General features: G+C 31.1%; 2 protein-coding genes and 1 long non-coding RNA gene across 4 annotated transcripts in view; all 3 read right to left on the bottom strand.

Moving 5' to 3' along the window:
* Positions 1–168: 168 nt before the first annotated feature.
* LOC145304650 (uncharacterized) lies at positions 169–3,608 on the bottom strand. Its single transcript, XM_080146582.1, has 3 exons — positions 3,410–3,608; positions 2,848–2,962; positions 169–1,481 (listed from the first exon to the last, which is right to left on the bottom strand). Exons 1-3 carry the CDS (start codon positions 3,485–3,487, stop codon positions 328–330), a joined length of 1,347 nt encoding a protein of 448 aa, XP_080002708.1. The 5' UTR covers positions 3,488–3,608; the 3' UTR covers positions 169–327.
* A 363-nt stretch (positions 3,609–3,971) lies between these two features.
* On the bottom strand, positions 3,972–6,459 carry LOC145304651 (uncharacterized). The gene is made up of 3 exons (XR_013874157.1): positions 6,322–6,459; positions 4,528–4,612; positions 3,972–4,053 (listed from the first exon to the last, which is right to left on the bottom strand). It is a non-coding gene; the product is annotated as an uncharacterized LOC145304651 (long non-coding RNA).
* A 6,613-nt stretch (positions 6,460–13,072) lies between these two features.
* Positions 13,073–18,743, bottom strand: part of LOC145304024 (uncharacterized) — a 29,130-nt gene continuing 23,459 nt past the window's right edge. For both annotated transcript variants that reach the window (XM_080145779.1, XM_080145778.1), the window contains 4 exons: positions 16,176–16,243; positions 13,804–13,946; positions 13,507–13,554; positions 13,073–13,258 (listed from right to left, as the gene is read on the bottom strand). In XM_080145779.1, coding sequence (XP_080001905.1) covers positions 13,145–13,258; positions 13,507–13,554; positions 13,804–13,946; positions 16,176–16,243 — 373 coding nt within the window. In that variant the 3' untranslated portion in view covers positions 13,073–13,144. The remainder of the gene's footprint in view (positions 13,259–13,506; positions 13,555–13,803; positions 13,947–16,175; positions 16,244–18,743) is intronic.

Here is an 18,743-nt window from a genome sequence, read left to right as displayed (position 1 = left end):
ATGTAGTAAACCTTTGCTTATGCTACTTATGGTTATAACTGTCCATTTATGATTATTATAGTAACACTGAAAATATTTTTTTGCTACTGATTTCAATCATACTCATGGAAATTATTACTATTCATAATATATGATCTTTAATTTTTAAAGCAATAATGTAAGCAAATAGAACATTGACAATTTATTCAAATATCATAAAACGTTTTAAAATTTAAATAGTTACAAATCTAACAAGAATTAATCATACTGTAATTCATTGTATAGCATTATCAAACTAACAAACAATTGTAAGACATTTTTAAACATAACCATTACAAATGTAAATATTTAATCTATGACAATATTGGTCATTCCATAAGGATTAGCCCCATTATCACAAGGTATCCCATGAATTGTTTTCACATAAGATTCTAGATCATACATCAGACTTCTGTCATGTGTCTCACTTTGACTAGTGATCTTTGGTAGTCTGAAAGCATCACTTTCTAGATCATTGTTTTTTTTAGCTGGCTCTGATTCATATCTTTTTCTTCTAGCCTCTTTAGCAACATTTGGAAGTTCATTATCAACATCTGTAAAAATATTGATAATATCTTCTTCACTGCTTACATAGTTTAGATTATCATTATGTTGTACACTTGAAGATTTGTGTTGTTTTGTAACAGGATTTTGAGTATTTTCACTGTCCATTTCTATATCTTCTACAGATAATGGTTTATTAATGGCAAAGTCGTTTTCTTTGTCATATGCCACATATTTGACTGAATTTTCTCCCTTCTGAGCACCTGATTCTAGAGTTATAAATTTTATAGCAGTTAGCTTTAGATCAGCTTGACTAGTTGATAAGCTGCCTTTTAAAAATGCGCTTTCAGTTGACAATTTGATATCATTTGTTTCCATTGAAGCAGTAATTTTACTTGCCTCAGCATTGCAGCTCATCTTTACCTGTCCTGGTTCCAGATAGTTGATGACTTTGCTGTTATCAACCAATGCCTTGCTTAAACCCCCCACATAAATGCCATAATCATTGCACTGGTTTTCAAAGTCATTGTCATTATGATCCACAGTAGCTAGTGTTGTAGTCTTTATACATTTAAGAACTTCAATTATCTTCTCAATCACAAATTTATGATGCTTTGCAACATAAAACAATTGAAAGAAAAGCATGATTATTGGAAAACTAAATGCCTCATGCTGCTTATTATCAAGAGAATTTGTCAGAATGATAATACAGGATGCAATAAGAGCAACCATCATGAACCCTCCAATTGTTATAGATTTAATCCTTGATTGGCCTTCAGAACAGCACAAACTATTATATTTCTTCATCTTTATGAATAAGTATATCTCAATGACAATGAGGATCATGGTGATGAGAGCCAAAATGGTGGAGTGGATCAACACAAGGATCTGTCTTGACTTGTGCAGTTCAGACTTAGGTTCCAGACATGCCAGATATTTCTCATAATTTCCCTGAGCTCCTAAAATATGAATATGTATGTTTACCTAGAGAAGTACATAGTTCAAGAATTGAACAAGGATAATAACATTTTAAGAAAGCCTTACATTTTTATCAAAGCTTCCTTCACATACCAATCCTATTTGTAGAGAAGTTACTCTCATGAAAAGATTAAGGGTTGAAATGAAATTTTCCTAGAAAGTTTGTATCCCTCTCTCCAGGAATACAGGTTTGGGCCAATTGTGTTATTCCCAGGATAGCAGAACCATATTGAGCAAGATATTGAGCTTCAACAACATTAGGTTATATAAAAATTGTAGGATTTTTTGGAAGTTGTTATTCCATCCCAAAGGAAAATAGCTCTAAAAATGGTTTAAAGGAACCATGCAAGAAATATACCCCTTTAACTGCTGAAAGACTGCCACGAGTAGACCCAATTCCCAAAATTTGAAGCCTCCAGCTTCAAAAACAAAAAAGTAATAGAATTTTCATTATTAAAATACGTCGCCTAGTAAGAAAATTGTAAGCTTATTTTTGGCAAAAACTTAGGATGCCAGTAACTGATAACATTTTTACATAAAAACACTCTTCTTCATAGTCAAAATCATTTTTTTTTTAAATCAGTTTAATTTGCATTGTATTGAAAGTACTGTAGTGTTAGAATACCAGCCTCTAGGATTTCCAGCCAATCAGAAGCCTGAGTCTGCGCTAAGTCAGCTGAACAACCAATCCTAACTGAGCATCTGTATTACTTACATTAGTTAAATTTTTTCTCGCTATGATTTTACGCTTTCAAATGCTATTTAAACTGAATTTTTAAAAGACATTTTGACTATAAAAAGGGGTGTTTTTATTGTCAAAGTGATATCAGTTACTGGCAGTCTAAGTTTCTGACAAAGATAAGCTTTTAATTTTGTTTCGAGAAGACGTAATTTAATATTGAAATTTTCTTTAAGTACAAAGAAAATCTTTCAAAATTTTCATTGTACTAAAAGAATCATTTTAATGTCTGTAACTTTTTTGTTATTACAGCTGGAGGCTTCAAATTTTGGGTATTGGGTTTACTCGTGGCAGGCTTTAAGCAGTTAAAGCAGGGTATTATTTGCAGGGTTCCTTTAAGGCACTGGCTAAAAAACTAGTTTTAATCAAATGATTGTACAAATTTTATATTGTACAAACTAGGTGTGATATAATGCTATAAATAATTTTTTAATATGACTGAGAACCAGTTTTAATCCACTGGATATCAATCATATTTGAAGTATTTATGGAAATTATTTTGTAGTATGTTTTAAAGATAGATTATATTATGTCTGAACAGATGATACTTTAAGTTAAAGTATATTGTTAGTTTTAGATAGATGGAGTATAATACTGATTCAAATTACCATTTTGGTATGCCCATGAGTATTTGACAGTATGTTCCACAATGATAACTCCCAGGACCAAAGAAAATATCCATTTAGCTATCTTATTTTGATTAGCCTCCATAAAACATGATACCTAAAAAAAGTAATAAGTTAAATTTTAGAGTATGCACTTGATGCATTACTGTATTAATTAGCCTAGTTAACAAAATACTTAGGTCGACCTCTGGAAATTTTAGGTAGACCTAAAGAAGCTTTAGTTTAACCGATTTTATAAAGGCATTGGTTAGTTGTACTTGTTTAGGTTGACCTACAGAATAAATCGGTCGACTTCTAAAAGTTGTTTGTGAACTGGGCAAAAGACTGAAAAGAAATGGAATAAAAAAAATATAGGATTATTGCTAAAAGTTTTTAGTGGTGGCTGACAAAAAAAAAACTTTATTAATGCATATGAAAAGGTAGCATATGAAGACATTGATAATCTCTATATCATTTAGATTTGCATATACAATAGATGATTTTATAGCTCTTTGATAGGAGTAAGATTAATCTCCATTCCCCTACAATTGCAGATTTAACTGACCTGATGAAAGATGATGAGCCTGAGTATGGAGAGTGAAATGAAAATATTGATAGCATTAGCCATAGACATCCTGATCATTTACAGTTGCTTTAGAGACAGGACATTCTCAATCAGGGATATTCTATTCTAAGGCAAAGATATCAACGGTCTCTCTAAGAGTCTAGTCGAGGAAAGAAAATTCCACCTTTATTTTGAAATAAGAAAAGGGGGTAGTTCTTCATGTGTTTGTTTTTTTCCTAAATCTGGTTAGGTAACATTTGGTGCAGTGAATCCCCGCAGAGTTAGAGTACCACAGGTAAAGACCCGCAGAGTTAGGATCCAACATCCTTTAGACAACCATCTGATTGCTCTAACTTTGCCAAGAAGTCCTATTGTTTAATGATGATAAGTTGCACCTGCTTTTGATAAATCCATTCCCTCTGCTTAAACTATTAAAGCCAAACTAGTACCATATCAGCAAGAGGTGCAATTTTAACTTCCCTGTCAACAAGCAATAAGGGTTCATTCATAAGGCTAAATATATACAAGGCCGGGTTATAGAGTGTCCTGTTTAAAAAGTTACTATTCCTGCTTATAGCATAGAAAACTGTAGCCAACCACATAGGTAGCAGGCTTACTGTACTTCTCCATATTAAAGGAACTATCTAAAACAAGCATATGCAATAAACCTTTCAGTCACTCATTTGACAAAGTAAAAAAATCAATGTTTAAGATTTTTCCTTCGTTGAAAATAAAGGTAGCATTTTTTGTTTTTAATGATTTTAAAAAAATATCCAAAAAATAATAACAAAATACTGCTCAAAGCACTTTCTGTATAATATAAGTATATAATATAAATATATTAAAGTAAAATTTATTATTTTGATCTTATAATTTCAGAAATTACAAGAAAATTTGGAATAAATTTTCTGAAACTATAGTATATAATATATTGTTTATTTATCAATTCTTAAATATTTGGATTAAACAAGAAATCTTTTTCAGCTTACAATTGACATATCAGCGACAACTAAAGATTATCTACTTACTATTATAAGTATTTAATTCTAAATCAAGTTGTAATATATCATTAGGTCTAACCTTTGCTATAGAAAAGCGTTGCTGTAAAACCTACTTACTGATATAAAAGTTGCAGCTTGTAAATAATTTGTAATGTAGATGTCCAGTAAAACTGTTATGTTTCTTTCAGGACCTTCCAAAGACCTAAAATAGGGTAATTATAACTTAGAGTTGTTGCTTTTCTTATGTTTCTTAATTTTAGAGAAAAAAAATTAAAACAGTGTTTTTGAGAATGGTTGATAAGAGAGTTAGAGGAAGATTTTGCTGTGAAGTTACTTTGAGAATTTTAACAAGATCAAATAATAATATGTTTTTTAATCTACTTTTTGAAAATTTGGCTGTTTATATGATAGTCAGGTGTTATAATTAAATGATATCACAAGAATTCAAATATTAAAATACCTACCTATAATAAGATCTATCAAATGCTCCAGTCAGTAATGATATCACAAGAATACAAATAATGAAATACCTACCTATAATAAGATCTAACCAATGCTCCAGCCAGTAATGATATCACAAGAATACATATAATGAAATACCTACCTATAGTGAGATCTAACCAATGCTCCAGCAGTAATGATATCACAAGATTACAATAATAAAATACATACCTGTAATAAGATCTTTATGGGTCTGTGGACAAGTGCATGGCATAAGTTTGGTCCCTGCCTTGGACAAGATGGCGAAGTCGCCCAAGTTCCTGAGGCCTGCTAGATTCTGATTCTGTAATAAGATCTAACAAATGCCCCATCCAATAATGATATCACAAGAATACAAATAATGAAATACCTACCTATAATACGATATAAACAATGCCCCAGCAGTAATGATATCACAAGAATACAAATATTAAAATACCTACCTATAATAAGATCTATCAAATGCTCCAGCCAGTAATGATATCACAAGAATACAAATAATGAAATACCTACCTATAATAAGATCTAACCAATGCTCCAGCCAGTAAAGATATCATAAGAATACAAATAATGAATTACCTACCTATAAAAAGATCTAACCCCAGCCAATAAAGATATAACAAGAATACAAATAATAAAATACCTACCTATAATAAGATCTGACCCCAGCCAGTAAAGATATCACAAGACTAAAAATATTAGAATACCTACCTATAATAAGATCTAACTAATGCTCCAGCAGTAATGATATCAAAGGAATAAAAATAATGAAATACCAACCTATAATAAGATATCACCAATGTCTCAGTCGGTAATGATATCACAAGAATACATATAATAAAATACCTACCTATAATGAGATCTAACCAATGCTCCAGCAGTAATGATATCACAAGATTACAATAATAAAATACATACCTGTAATAAGATCTTTATGGGTCTGTGAACAAGTGTGTAGCATAAGTTTGGTCCCTGCCTTGGACAAGATGGCGAAGTCGCTTAAGTTCCTGAGGCCTGCTAGATTCTGATTCTGATTCTGTAATAAGATCTAACAAATGCCCCATCCAATAATGATATCACAGGAATACAAATAATGAAATACCCACCTATAATACGATATAAACAATGCCCCAGCAGTAATGATATCACAAGAATACAAATAATGAAATACATACCTATAATAAGATCTAACTAATGCCACAGCCAGTAATGATATCACAAGAATACAAATAATGAAATACCTACCTATAATACGATATAAACAATGTCCCAGCAGTAATGATATCACAAGAATACAAATAATGAAATACCTACCCATCATAAGATATAACTAATGCTCCAGCCAGTAATAATATCACAAGAATACAAATAATGAAATACACACCTATAATGAGGTCTATCCAATATCTCAGCTAGTAATAAAATACCTACCTATAATAAGACCTAACCAATGCTCCACCCAGTAAAGATATCACAAGAATACAAATTGATACTGCTGCTCCAATACAGCTTGCTTCAAATTCTAGACATTGATAGTAAAATTAATTTAAAAATAAAAGCAAATATTTCATATCCTTGTCTATAATACATGTTCTTTGGTCAGGAATATTATAACAAAAAAAACAAGGATGACAACATTAATAAAAGCGAAGCATTAACAAACAATAACTCTTTTATAGAGTCAGAATATAACAAGCAAAACAATAATTCCTAAGTCTAAACAAAATTGTACATGAATTTGTTGCAAAATTGCCTAAATATAGGTTACAGTAAAATTACATACTTAGATTTTTAATCATGTTCATATTATACAAAACTTTTTTGTCACATTTAAAAAAAACAGCATTTAAATTTAAACTTAAATGGATGTACAGACTCTAATGGTAACGATTATAAAGTTCCTATGATTTCTAAATTGTACCTGACTATAATAGGAATTATCATGCAAAGTTTGAAATCGATAGAATATTTCTAACATGTCTATTTTAGTGATTATATCATACAAAAACTGTTGTCAAAAAAACGTTATAGGAATCATCATGCAAAGTGTAAAATCAATGGAAAATTTCTAACGAAAAGAGCTGACAGTTATAAACGGACGTACAGACGGACGGACCCTGATTATAGAAAAGCTTTGCTTATTTCATATGAAAGCCGTAAACTACATTTATCAAAGAAAAGGATGACAACATCCATCAGTAGTGAAGCTCAAAAATTATAAATGGATATCGGGAAAAATTACTATAAAGCAGTGATTTTGATTAAATAGGGAAATCAGGAAACCTTAAAAATCACGCAACCTTAAAAATCACGAAAATTTAAAAATCTAGGAATCGATCTAGCACCTCAATTTATAGACAAATTTTAATGAAACTTAATAAAAATATATAGAATGTAAATTTAAGCAATCCCTGAAAGTTTCAGCCCATTATCTTAAAAAGGAGTTGAGAAAATCATGAAAACATGAAAATCTAGGAATCGATCTAGCACCCCAAATAACAGACAGATGGAAGAAACAATGTATAGATTAGATGGGCATATGTTATAAGAATCTTCACTAAAAATTTCAGCTGTCTATCTTGTATAGGAGCAGAGAAAATCAAGTTTTCCCCACTTTGTCTAAGACGGACGGACAGACGGACAGACATTTCGAATTATAGAGTAGCTTCACTACTAAAAACAACAAGATTTTATTCTTGTTTTACCTATGATTATAGGAAAGTATCAGCCATCTATTTTAATAGCTGCAAGAAAATCATGCAACATTCCCCATCCCCAAACTTACAGATTAGTATTAATTAAAGAACATCTTCTGTATGAAATGAAATTAATACCTTGATCATTTTCACAACTCGTCCCATTGATATCACTTAAATTACTTTTATTTTCACCTATATTTGTAACAGTTTCCATCATTTTTTATTTTTTTAACAAAAAAATATTTACTTATTATGTAGCAAACAGCTTGAAAAGACACAATATACTGCTCTTAATAAAAAAAATATTTGAGACCAAATTTTGAAATTACAGAGAAAAAAATTACAGAGTGTTTTAACAAAGAAACAAAAATATTGAAATATGTTTAGCAAGGAGGAATTAGGTATGGGGGACGGGAGGGGTGGGGTTAATGTTGGATGTTCGTGGGGAAAAAAGCATAAAATTAAACTAAATATCTTAATGGAGTGTATATATACTAGTAGCCCTGTCCCTAGCCTTTAAGAGGAGAGAAAAAAACCTAGAACCAAACTAATACATATAAAAAGCTTTCCTCAAAAGTGCAACGAGTTTTAACCAGCATTTTTCGAGATATATAGGGGAGAACAGTTTTCTATTAGCAATTTACCCCGAAAAAAACATTTGACTTATAAGAAGCTTCAATGTCAGGGCCGGAGAATCAACTCGGGCAAGCGTACAGTGAGATCTCAGTATTGCTGTGTGGACAGGGATCTAAATGGATAAGACAATGGCCGATAAATTGCTATACATCCCTAAATTTGATAGACAAAATTACCCGTTCAGTAGACTACAATTTGTGGTTGAAACGTTTTGGGACTCAACTAAATGAACCAACCAATCAAAATTAAATACAAATCTACCGAGGTTGTTAAGCAAACGAATAAGAAAACGTTAATTCAAGACTTTGGGGACTAGTGTAATAAACAGCCCAATGTCCCCTCTTTGAATGTGCTATGATAGTATTTACATTTATTTGCAAATGAAACTTTGGCGTAACAGTTTGAACGCTATTACCAAGAGCAGATTAGAAAGAGCAGTATTAATCGTGGATAACAGGGGATTTGTCGCAAGAGTTCAACATATTTAATTTTCAAAAGAGAATAAATTGCTATAAGCTATGTTTCTACAGTGTGTTTTTTTTGTATGAGAACTTTTTTGAAAGCAATTTTACCCCACTTATAGTTATTAGAATTTAATGATTAATGGCTTATTTTCTTTGTTTTTTACTGCAATTAATAGAACACCAAAAAAATATTTCAGTTTTTATTTAAAAAGTACAGTAAAATCTAAAATTCAAAACTTAGGTGTAAACATCTAAAAATGGTTTTAGCGCATTTTTCTTATGCCTAAATCTTTTACCCTTTGCAACAAAAAAAATGGATTTTCTTTAGTCGACTCTGGGGGGCCAGTACTCCCTACCTAGTTTATATATGACCTTCAAACTTTGATATGTTCTTGTACATGTCCCTAATGGTATCTGTATACATTTTTAGCTCTATATCTCAACTTTGAAGTGTTTAGCAGCCATTCTTGCAAAAAGCATAAGAAAAATGCGCTAAACCCATTTTAGATTTTACTGTACTTTTTAAATAAAAACTGAAATATTTTTTTGTTGTTCTATTAATTGCATTAAAAACGAAGAAATGAGCCATTAATCATTAAATTCTGATAACTATAAGTGGGGTAAAATTGATTTCAAAAAAGTTCTCATACAAATAACACACTGTATTTAACATTTAGAGCAGTTATGTCCTCTAGTAAGCCGCATGGTAAATGTAATTGATAAGATATTCATTCCCTTTACTTTTTAATGTAACACACCTGACATAACAGCAGTATGATTTAATTCTAACATCTCTAGTTTGCCATGGTACACATCTAATATTTAATTTCACAATTATGATACACAAATTCCCTTTTCGGACAATAACAATTATTGGGTGAAATTTCTTAATACACAACTTAATGAAGAAAACAATCGAAATTTATTAAAAGTCCCCAAAGTTGTTAGGCCAACGAATAGGAAAACGATAAAAACTTTGGGGACTAGTGTAATAAACAGCTATAGTTTTATTTATATCTGTTTTGCTACTTATGGATGTTGTCACCCTTGTTTTAATACATAGTTTTATATTTATCTGTTTCTATACTTATGGATGTTGTCATCCTTGTTTTAATACATAGTTTTATATTTATCTGTATCTCTACTTATGGATGTTGTCATCCTTGTAATGTTTGTCTTAATTGTTGTACTTTAATCCTAAACCGTGTTATATTTCAAGTGATTCTTCTACTTTTTAACAGTTAGGGAGTTGAATCCATTTTCATAGAAGCAGAAATATAATTTATAATTACGATTTTGACCCTCTAAAAATGTAATCAACCATTTCACTTTCCCCTCTCTTGGTGATGATATTATCAACGCCGATATGAATTTTGTAATCTACCATTCCAATTTTGCCTCTCTTGGTGATGATATCATCAATGCCGAAACAATTTTTAAAATGTACCATTCCACTTTCAAGAGAGGATAAACTGGAATGGTGGTTTACACTTTTAACATCGACATAATTGAAATCATACATACAATTTTAAAATTATGTTAATTGTAGTAATGTATAAAATACTATTTATAATTTAAAATTTTTTATGTAAAATGAAAATAATAACTAGAATATAACATTACTATTATGTCGATTTAAATAAGGAAATCAATGTTTATGAATACGCTGATATGTAAACACTAGAGTTGGCTCGATATAACTATCTCCCTATTGGCTAGTTTTCTATATGCATATATATTTCTCAATAAATCTATTTTCCTCACCCGGCATTACTATTTAAACGGAAGTAAATATTTAATAATTTAAATGATCTTAAAAAGATCTTTTAAATCATATTTTTTTCTTTACATTGCCATCACCAAAGTATTTATTATATGATTACAATTTTAGTTCAATATTTGAACACACAAAGTGTCGCCACAGTCGAATTCTTTTAAAACAGAGTTTTCTTAGATTTATTATATCATAAATTTAAATTTTCTTTTTTATGATTAGAAATTAAATACTTCATTATAATGTAAATAGCAACATGAAATGAAAAAATGAATTTGTTTTTAATAAAGTAAAATAATGGGTCTTATCGTTCTGGGCAATGAGAGTTTATTATGGATTATTGGAGCACTATGAGTTTTCAACGAATAGTCCTTGGAAAACTTGAGCTCTTTTATAGACATTTATTTCCTATATAGATCTGACATGGATCTTGAAGCAATTAAGCAGGCCGTTTTGTACAGGTTAAAAATTGGAAGATTTCATTAAATAAAAGTTATCGCAAATATACTTAGTAAATAAATGTACCATTCCAGTTTCGCCTCTATTGAAAGTGGAATGGTACATTTCAAAAATTGTATCGGCATTGATGATATCACAACCAAGAGAGGGGAAAGTGGAATGGTAGATTACGTTTTTTAGAGGGTCAAAATCATAGATTATATTTCTGCTTCTATAAAAATGGATTCAACTCCCTAACTGTTAAAAACTTTACTCTTTAATATTCTTTAATAATTTAAGATTTCGGGAATAGTCCTTTTCGTGACATCGCTTCTTATGGGGCTATTTGTTGTATTTTTAAAATGGCTTTCTATAGGTTATTTTAGGTTAGGTTAGGTTATATTGGGTTAGGTGATTGCCCCACAGGGTTAGGTAATTGGCCCCGCAGGGTTAGAGCCTCCCGCAGGGGCTAGAAATAGGAGAAAATCTACTGTGAAAAATACGACAAATCGCCCCATAAGAAGCGATGTCACGAAAGGGACTATACCCAAGATTTCTGTATGTGTATTCTGTAAACAGTTACAAAAAGAATGACTAGTTTGAAAAGTTTGAAAAACAATTTCTACAATTAACTAATAACCCAAAAAATGAAATCGATCATGGAAAGAAAACAAAGTAGAGGGTTTCATCGTATTTTCACAGTAGCTTTAGAAAGGTTATTTTAGGTTAGGTTAGGTTAAGTGAATGTAAATGATTGCCCCGCAGGGTTAGAAAATATACAACAAAGGGCTAGAGCCTCCCGCAGGGGCTAGAAATAGGAGAAAAGCTTCTGTGAAAATACGACGAAACCCACAACTTCCTTTTCTTTCCATGATCCAAATAAATTATATTGGGAAAGTGGAAAGTGGGAAAGGAAACCCCCTAAAAAAAGAGATGGATATCAGACGTATTTTTATATATGACATTACAGTACACACTTTCCGCTTTCCCAGTTTATTTCAACCCTTGAAATGATGCATGGAAAAAAACGAGAAAAAAAGTCTTAAAAAAATATGTGTATAAAATGTTATAACTATTTTATTTATATATCGTATTATAGACAGCTTTCCGCGGATATTACAATAAGAACATATGGTGTAAATTTCTGTTTGATTGACGACGAGGGGTCAAAGGCCGGGGCCAATAAAACAGGCATTTGTTCTGTAACTTTTCATATTGTTTTTCATGACAAAATATTTATGATACGATGCAATACAGGATTTTTCAGTTTGGCTCGGAGCTGGTTCTAATCCAGAGGATATAAAACGGATTCTAACCAATATTGGAAAAAAGTTTTTTTAAAATTCTATTTAATATCACAGTGGAAAGGGCAACAATCAAATTCAAAATTAAATTCAAAATATAATTAATTTGAAATCAGCTTTTCAAATATCTTAGGTTAAATTTTTAAATGCTTTCTCCCCCTCTAATCATATTATTCTATGGCACAAAATTAATAATTTCTTTATGATAATATACTAATATTAAAACTTGAATATCAAACGATGTATAATATCAAAAAGTTACATGGAATTAAACAATTACACAAATTAAAAAAGTCTAATAATGTAAGCAGGGGTTAGGGATATGTAACCTGAAGAGTAAAAATAACCAGGACTCGGTGATTTCAGTTGAATGCAATAAAATACAACATTTGTAATTTTATCTTTTGATAATTTGATTTTATAAAAAATATCATTATATCTTCTTCGATTACCAAATCCCTTGCTTCTAAACTTTTAATGGTAAATCCGTAAAATTTTTATAAAAATTATGATTTATCATATTATTCTGACTTAAATATTTAACAAGGGTAACCTTATCCATAAGAAGCGAAGCACAAAAAATTCATGGATTGACAAACGGACAAAGTGGGATAGAGAGCAGATATTTAAATTTGAAAAAGAAAGACAGACAGCAGAAAAATAAATTTAAATTCATGAAACCTTTACAAATGAAAATATACTTATGTTTTATGTATTATGACCGACAGACAGTCGGCACATGCAAATTACAAGGAAATCTTTGCCAAAAATTGAATAACAGCTGAATGACACTGAATAAACAGCTGGTGGATGTCGGGACATTTCGAATTAATAAATAGCTTCGTTATAAAGAAAATACTAACTCAATTTTATTCTTTCACATTTAGGTTTATTATCATTTGATCGGGCTGTCTTAACCAACAAGAAAGGAGCCCGCTGTTATGGACTCTTATATTTATTATTATGCAGGATAAAACGTTCTAAAAGTTCATCATTGTATTTTTCTTTTTTGGTTTGTTGTCCAAGTTTGGTTTTGTAGATATTGCTGTCGCACTAAAAATATTTAATAATTAAACAAGGATGTAGATCAACTGAAAATTAATTTCCATTTGTTCCCTAATTTCCGAAGTTGTAAAAGATATATATTATTCAACTACATCATCATAAGATTAAAAATAAATAATTAAATCTGACGTCCCTTTGCCTGAGGCATCATAATCCTATAGGGCTAATTGGTATCCAATGTAACCTAACCTAACCTACTAAAAATGCTAAAATAACAAACGAACCCTTTTATTTACCTGATTTATATAGCACCACCTGGCATGGAGTTCCAGATATTCTGCCATCTGAATATAACATAATTGTATTAGTTATTGTCTGCCGAAATGTAAATAAGGTATGTTTTAAAAGTTTTGACTTAACCATTCAAAATTTAATTTAAAAACAATAGTATTAAAAATGTTTTATCTAAAATTGCTTTAGATACCTATTGATTATTAACTGAATCCCCCCCCCCCCCCAACCCCCTCCCCCCCCCCCACTGCGGGCTTTGGGTTGTGGTCCATAAGCAATACAGGGAAAAATAAATGCCTTACCTCTCTTTCACCTACATTAGGAGCAGCTATATAGTCTCTGTGGTAGATATCAGGGTTCTGAGCAGATTTAAATAGGACCAATCTTTCTGAGTCCATCACAAACCATTCCATCATGTTGGTGTGCTTGAATCCGAGGGCTTTCACTGAAAAACTATTGTTTGATGCAATTAAAATACAACAAAGATGACAATATCCATAAAAGCGAAGCTCTGAAATAGAAGGATAAATGAACATTAACTATTGTAGAGTGTCATAAGTGAATATAAATGCATTAAAGACGAAACAAAATTGTAAGTAAATTTGTTGAAGAAGTGCTTTAATACAGGATATAGTTGAAGGACATACTTACATGAAAAAGTTAAGAATCAACATGTTTAAAATGAATGAACTGACATTCTGGTAATGATTATAGAGTTGATACACTTTCTACCTCGTTCCTAACTACTACAGGAATAACCATGCAAAGTTTGGAATCGATAGGATAACTCTAACCTATTTAAATTTACAAAAGGAGCTAACTGTCCGTGACGTACGGACATGCAGACGGACTGACTCTGAATATAGAAAAACTTCGATTTAAAAAAATATAAGAATTAAGGTACAAGTTAAGATACAATTTTGTTGAAACTTATCAAAGATATGCATTTTTCCAAGAAAATGATCACACGTCATATATTCGGAATATTTTTTGTATCTTCAAGCATACATTTAGATTATTAGGTAGGTTAATCAATATATAAAAGTAACAGTTTGTTTGTCTGTGTTTTGTTTTTGTTATATGAGAAATCTCTATCCGCTTGACTGATATGGTTCTCCTTTTCAATGAAGCTATAGGTCCAGGGATCCATAATTATAACTATTTTGCTTGAGGATCCACTAAATCCTCCACCCCCCTCCCCTTCATCAAGTGCCCCCAGAAGTCTCTAGACAAATATATTGGTCATAGAGTTACCTTGAATTCCTGTGACCCAAGCATCATCAACCCACAAGAGTTTATATACTTACTATATAACTAAATAGAGTTACCTAGAATTCCTGTGACCCAAGCATCATCTACCCACAAGAATTAATATACATACTATATAACTAAATAGAGTTACCTAGAAATCCTGTGACCCAAACATCATCTACCCACAAGAATTTACATACATACTATATAACTAAATAGAGTTACCTAGAATTCCTGTGACCCAAGAATCATCAACCTACAAGAATTTATATACAACATACTATATAACTGAATAGAGTTACCTAGAATTCCTGTGACCCAAGCATCATCTACCCACAAGAATTTAAATTACATAACTAAATAGAGTTACCTAGAATTCCTGTGACCCACGCATCATCTACTCACAAGAATTTAAATTACATAACTAAATAGAGTTACCTAGAATTCATGTGACCCAAGCATCATTTACCCACAAGAATTTATATACATACCATATAACTCAATAGAGTTACCTAGAATTCCTGTGACCCAAGCATCATCAACCCACAAGAATTTATATACATACTATCTATAATACAAAGTAGCTTGATGTCTGTCCGTCTGTCCGTCTGTCCGTCTGTCCGTCTGTCTGTCTGTCTGTCCCTTAAGATCTCGGTGACCACTGAACCGATTGGATTCTACTCTTCAGGGTATATACCTATTGGTCCTGTGGTGGTTTTAAGCTATTTTCTTGGGGGGTGGGACACCCCCAACCCCCCCGAAAATGAAAATTTCCCCCCCCCAAAAAAAAATTTTCATATTTTTTTCTAATTTTAATGTTTTTTATGTTTTTATATATTTTTATTAATTTTTATATTTTTTTATATTTTTTTATACTTTTTTATATTTTCTTTATATTTTCAATTATTTTTCTTCTTTTTAAATTTCTTTTCTTCTTTTAAACTTTGTTTTATCAAATTCAAAAAGATTGTGAAAACTTCCTTCTCCTGTTGGGGCGAAGCCCAAAAAAGACTAATGGCAAAGAAATTTTAAAAAACAATAAAAGACAGAAAATTTCAAAGGTTTTAAATAATATAAATCAATATAAAAAGTTATAAAGAGTTCTAAAATGTTATAAAGAGTTATAAAATGATATAAAGAGTAATAAAATGTTATAAAATACAAAAAATATCTAAAAATATGTAAACAAAAATTTTTAAATTCTCCCCTGAACCTTCAGAAATAAAGCCCCTAGAGGCTAGGGGCGAAGCCGCTAGTATAACTAAATAGAGTTACCTAGAATTCCTGTGACCCAAGCATCATCAACCCACAAGAATTTACGTACATAATATATAACTAAATAGAGTTACCTAGAATTCCTGTGACCCAAGCATCATCAACCCACAAGAATTTATATACATACTATATAACTAAATAGAGTTACCTAGAATTCCTGTGACCCAAGCATCATCTACCCAAAAGAATTTACTCTTTGTTGCTTGTTCAGCCAGCCTTAAATAAATTTATACGAATTTAATATAAAATGAAAATTTACTGTTTGAAACCTTATTTAATTTCCTTCAAAGTGACTAATAAATGAAGAATAAAAAGAAGGGGAGTGTCTGTGGTCACTAGGCACTCTGAGGGGAAGTAGCAAAAGTATTTTTTTACTTTTTTGTCAATTGCTTTGTTTATGTCGAAATTATGTAAATATAGACTTTGTTCATAACACTGTACTTTGTTGTTTTAGGAATCAGTATTCCAAAAATCAGAGCATTCGGATAATGTAAAAAATTGTAATTTAAAAAAAAAGTTAAAAATCATTATGTTTAAAATGGATGTACAGACATTCTGGTAACAATTAGAGAGTTGCTACGATTTCTAAATCGTACCTAGCTATTACAGAAATCACCAAAGTTTTGAATCGATAGGACAATTCTAACCTGTTTAAAGTAACGAAAAGATCTAACTGTCTGTGACGTACGGACGGACCAACCCAAATTATAGAAAAGCTTTGCTTTTAAAAATCTAACATTATACAATAAAACACATAATGCTAAGAATAAACCAATAAGAAATCTTGAATTATTTACATTTCAGAAATAGTGTTTTCACAAAGTGACTTATTTCCAATATAGTTAAATAAATCTTATTTAACCCATTAGTGCCGAGCGCCACTTTTATGGGCCGATTGAGCTGAAAATTTCAGGGAAGCTTTATAATGGTCAAAACGGAATTCCAATTTCTTTAATTTGCTCTAGTGGCGTGCACAGGAAAGTTGCAAAAAAAAACCAGTTCAGCATGGCCATAAATGCACAACGGGTATTTAAACTCATTTTGGGTGGTTTTCTGCTGGCATTAAAAGCCGCATTTTCCTAAATACCCAGTTATTTCGACAAAAAAATGAAAAATGTAATTTTTGAACGCCCAAAGTGAGATGAACAATTTTTAGAACTTTGATACGATCCGTAATTGAAAACTACACAACCTCATGTAATCTATAGAGCTACAAATGTCAGATTAGAGTATGACTGTTTGTCACTAAAAGTCAGTTAGGAGTATGACTGTTTGTCATCAAATGTCAGATTAGAGTATGACTTTTTGTCAATAAAAGTCAGATTAGAGTATGACTGTTTGTCATCAAATGTCAGATTAGAGTATGACTGTTTGTCATCAAATGTCAGATAAGAGTATGACTGTTTGCCATCAAATGTCAGATTAGAGTATGACTGTTTGCCATCAAATGTCAGATTAGAGTATGACTGTTTGTCATCAAATGTCAGATTAGAGTATGACTGTTTGTCTGCAAATGTCAGATTAGAGTATGACTGTTTGTCATCATATGTCAGATTAGAGTATGACTGTTTGTCACTAAAAGTCAGTTAGGAGTATGACCATTTGTCATCAAATGCCAGATTAGAATATGATTGTTTGTCATCAAAAGTCAGGTTAGAGTATGACTGTTTGTCATCAATTGACAGATTAGAGTATGACTGTTTGTCATCAAAATTCAGGTTAGAGTATGACTGTTTGTCATCAATTGTCAGATTAGAGTATGACTGTTTGTCATCAAATGTCAGGTTAGAGTATGACTGTTTGTCATCAAATGTCAGATAAGGGATTAACTGGGCAAATTTTGAGGGTCAATTTAATCACAGATTACGATCTTAATCACCTGAACTTTGCTCACATTGAGTCAGATTCGTCAGATTATAATCTGAAATCCCCCCTGACAGATTAAAAATTTGGCGGCAAATCCTGAGTAATCTGAGTTTTAGTACCTTTTTGCGCAAAAACACAGGTTTCGTCACATTACAATCTGACGAAATGTAATCAAATGTCAGAGTTTATTGATGAGGGGCGGGCAGATTAAAACCTGAGGAAAACCTGTCAATACTCAGATTAGACAAGGTTTTGTCACTACTTGTCAGATTTAAAAACTACTAGGGATACGAAGCGATTTATTTCAAATTTAGTGTTTTGGGTGGTTTCGGCCGCCGTAACCGGGTAAAAAAGCCCGTTTGTCAAAGTTTTAAAACCTGACATACACAAAAAAAAGAACATATAAAAATTGGATGATACATATCAGAAAAAAAGCATAAAACTATTGGAGGATACATATAGAGATTACTAGGGTGGCTCAAGAATAATAAATCATAAAAAAATATTTAATGGTTGAAAAGTTAAAACCGGGTAATAAAACTAAAACTGAGCCGGGTTTTAAAACTGTCAGGTATTTTTGGTTATGCCAAACCGGGTCCTAATAGGGCGTAAAAAAAGGATAAAAAAATCATATAAAAAATAATAATTTGAATAAAACGAATTCACAAATAGATGTACTTGTCAATAAACATTCGATTTCACAAAAAAAATCAGCAACTTAACTATAAAAACAAAAAAGTTATTAACGTTTTTCTAAAGCACCTTTTTTTTCGCGGTTGATCCATATTATCCATATCATAGATTTAAGAATAATAAATCATAAAAAAATATTTAATGGTTGAAAAGTTAA

Source organism: Acartia tonsa, chromosome 13 (assembly GCF_053477335.1).
Source record: "Acartia tonsa isolate MP-2025a chromosome 13, ASM5347733v1, whole genome shotgun sequence".
Classification (NCBI taxonomy): domain Eukaryota; kingdom Metazoa; phylum Arthropoda; class Copepoda; order Calanoida; family Acartiidae; genus Acartia; species Acartia tonsa.
Note: the sequence above shows the minus strand (reverse complement) of the source record. Positions and strands in the feature narration are given on the sequence as shown.

Bases quoted from the DNA above. Each gene is read 5' to 3' on its own strand.
- LOC145304650 (XM_080146582.1), bottom strand. From the start codon at position 3,487: ATGATCAGGATGTCTATGGCTAATGCTATCAATATTTTCATTTCACTC. The intron at 2,963-3,409 runs GTCAGTTAAATC...TACTTTTTTTAG, and splicing joins GGCTCATCATCTTTCATCAG to GTATCATGTTTTATGGAGGC. The intron at 1,482-2,847 runs GTAATTTGAATC...TTCATATTTTAG, and splicing joins CTCATGGGCATACCAAAATG to GAGCTCAGGGAAATTATGAG.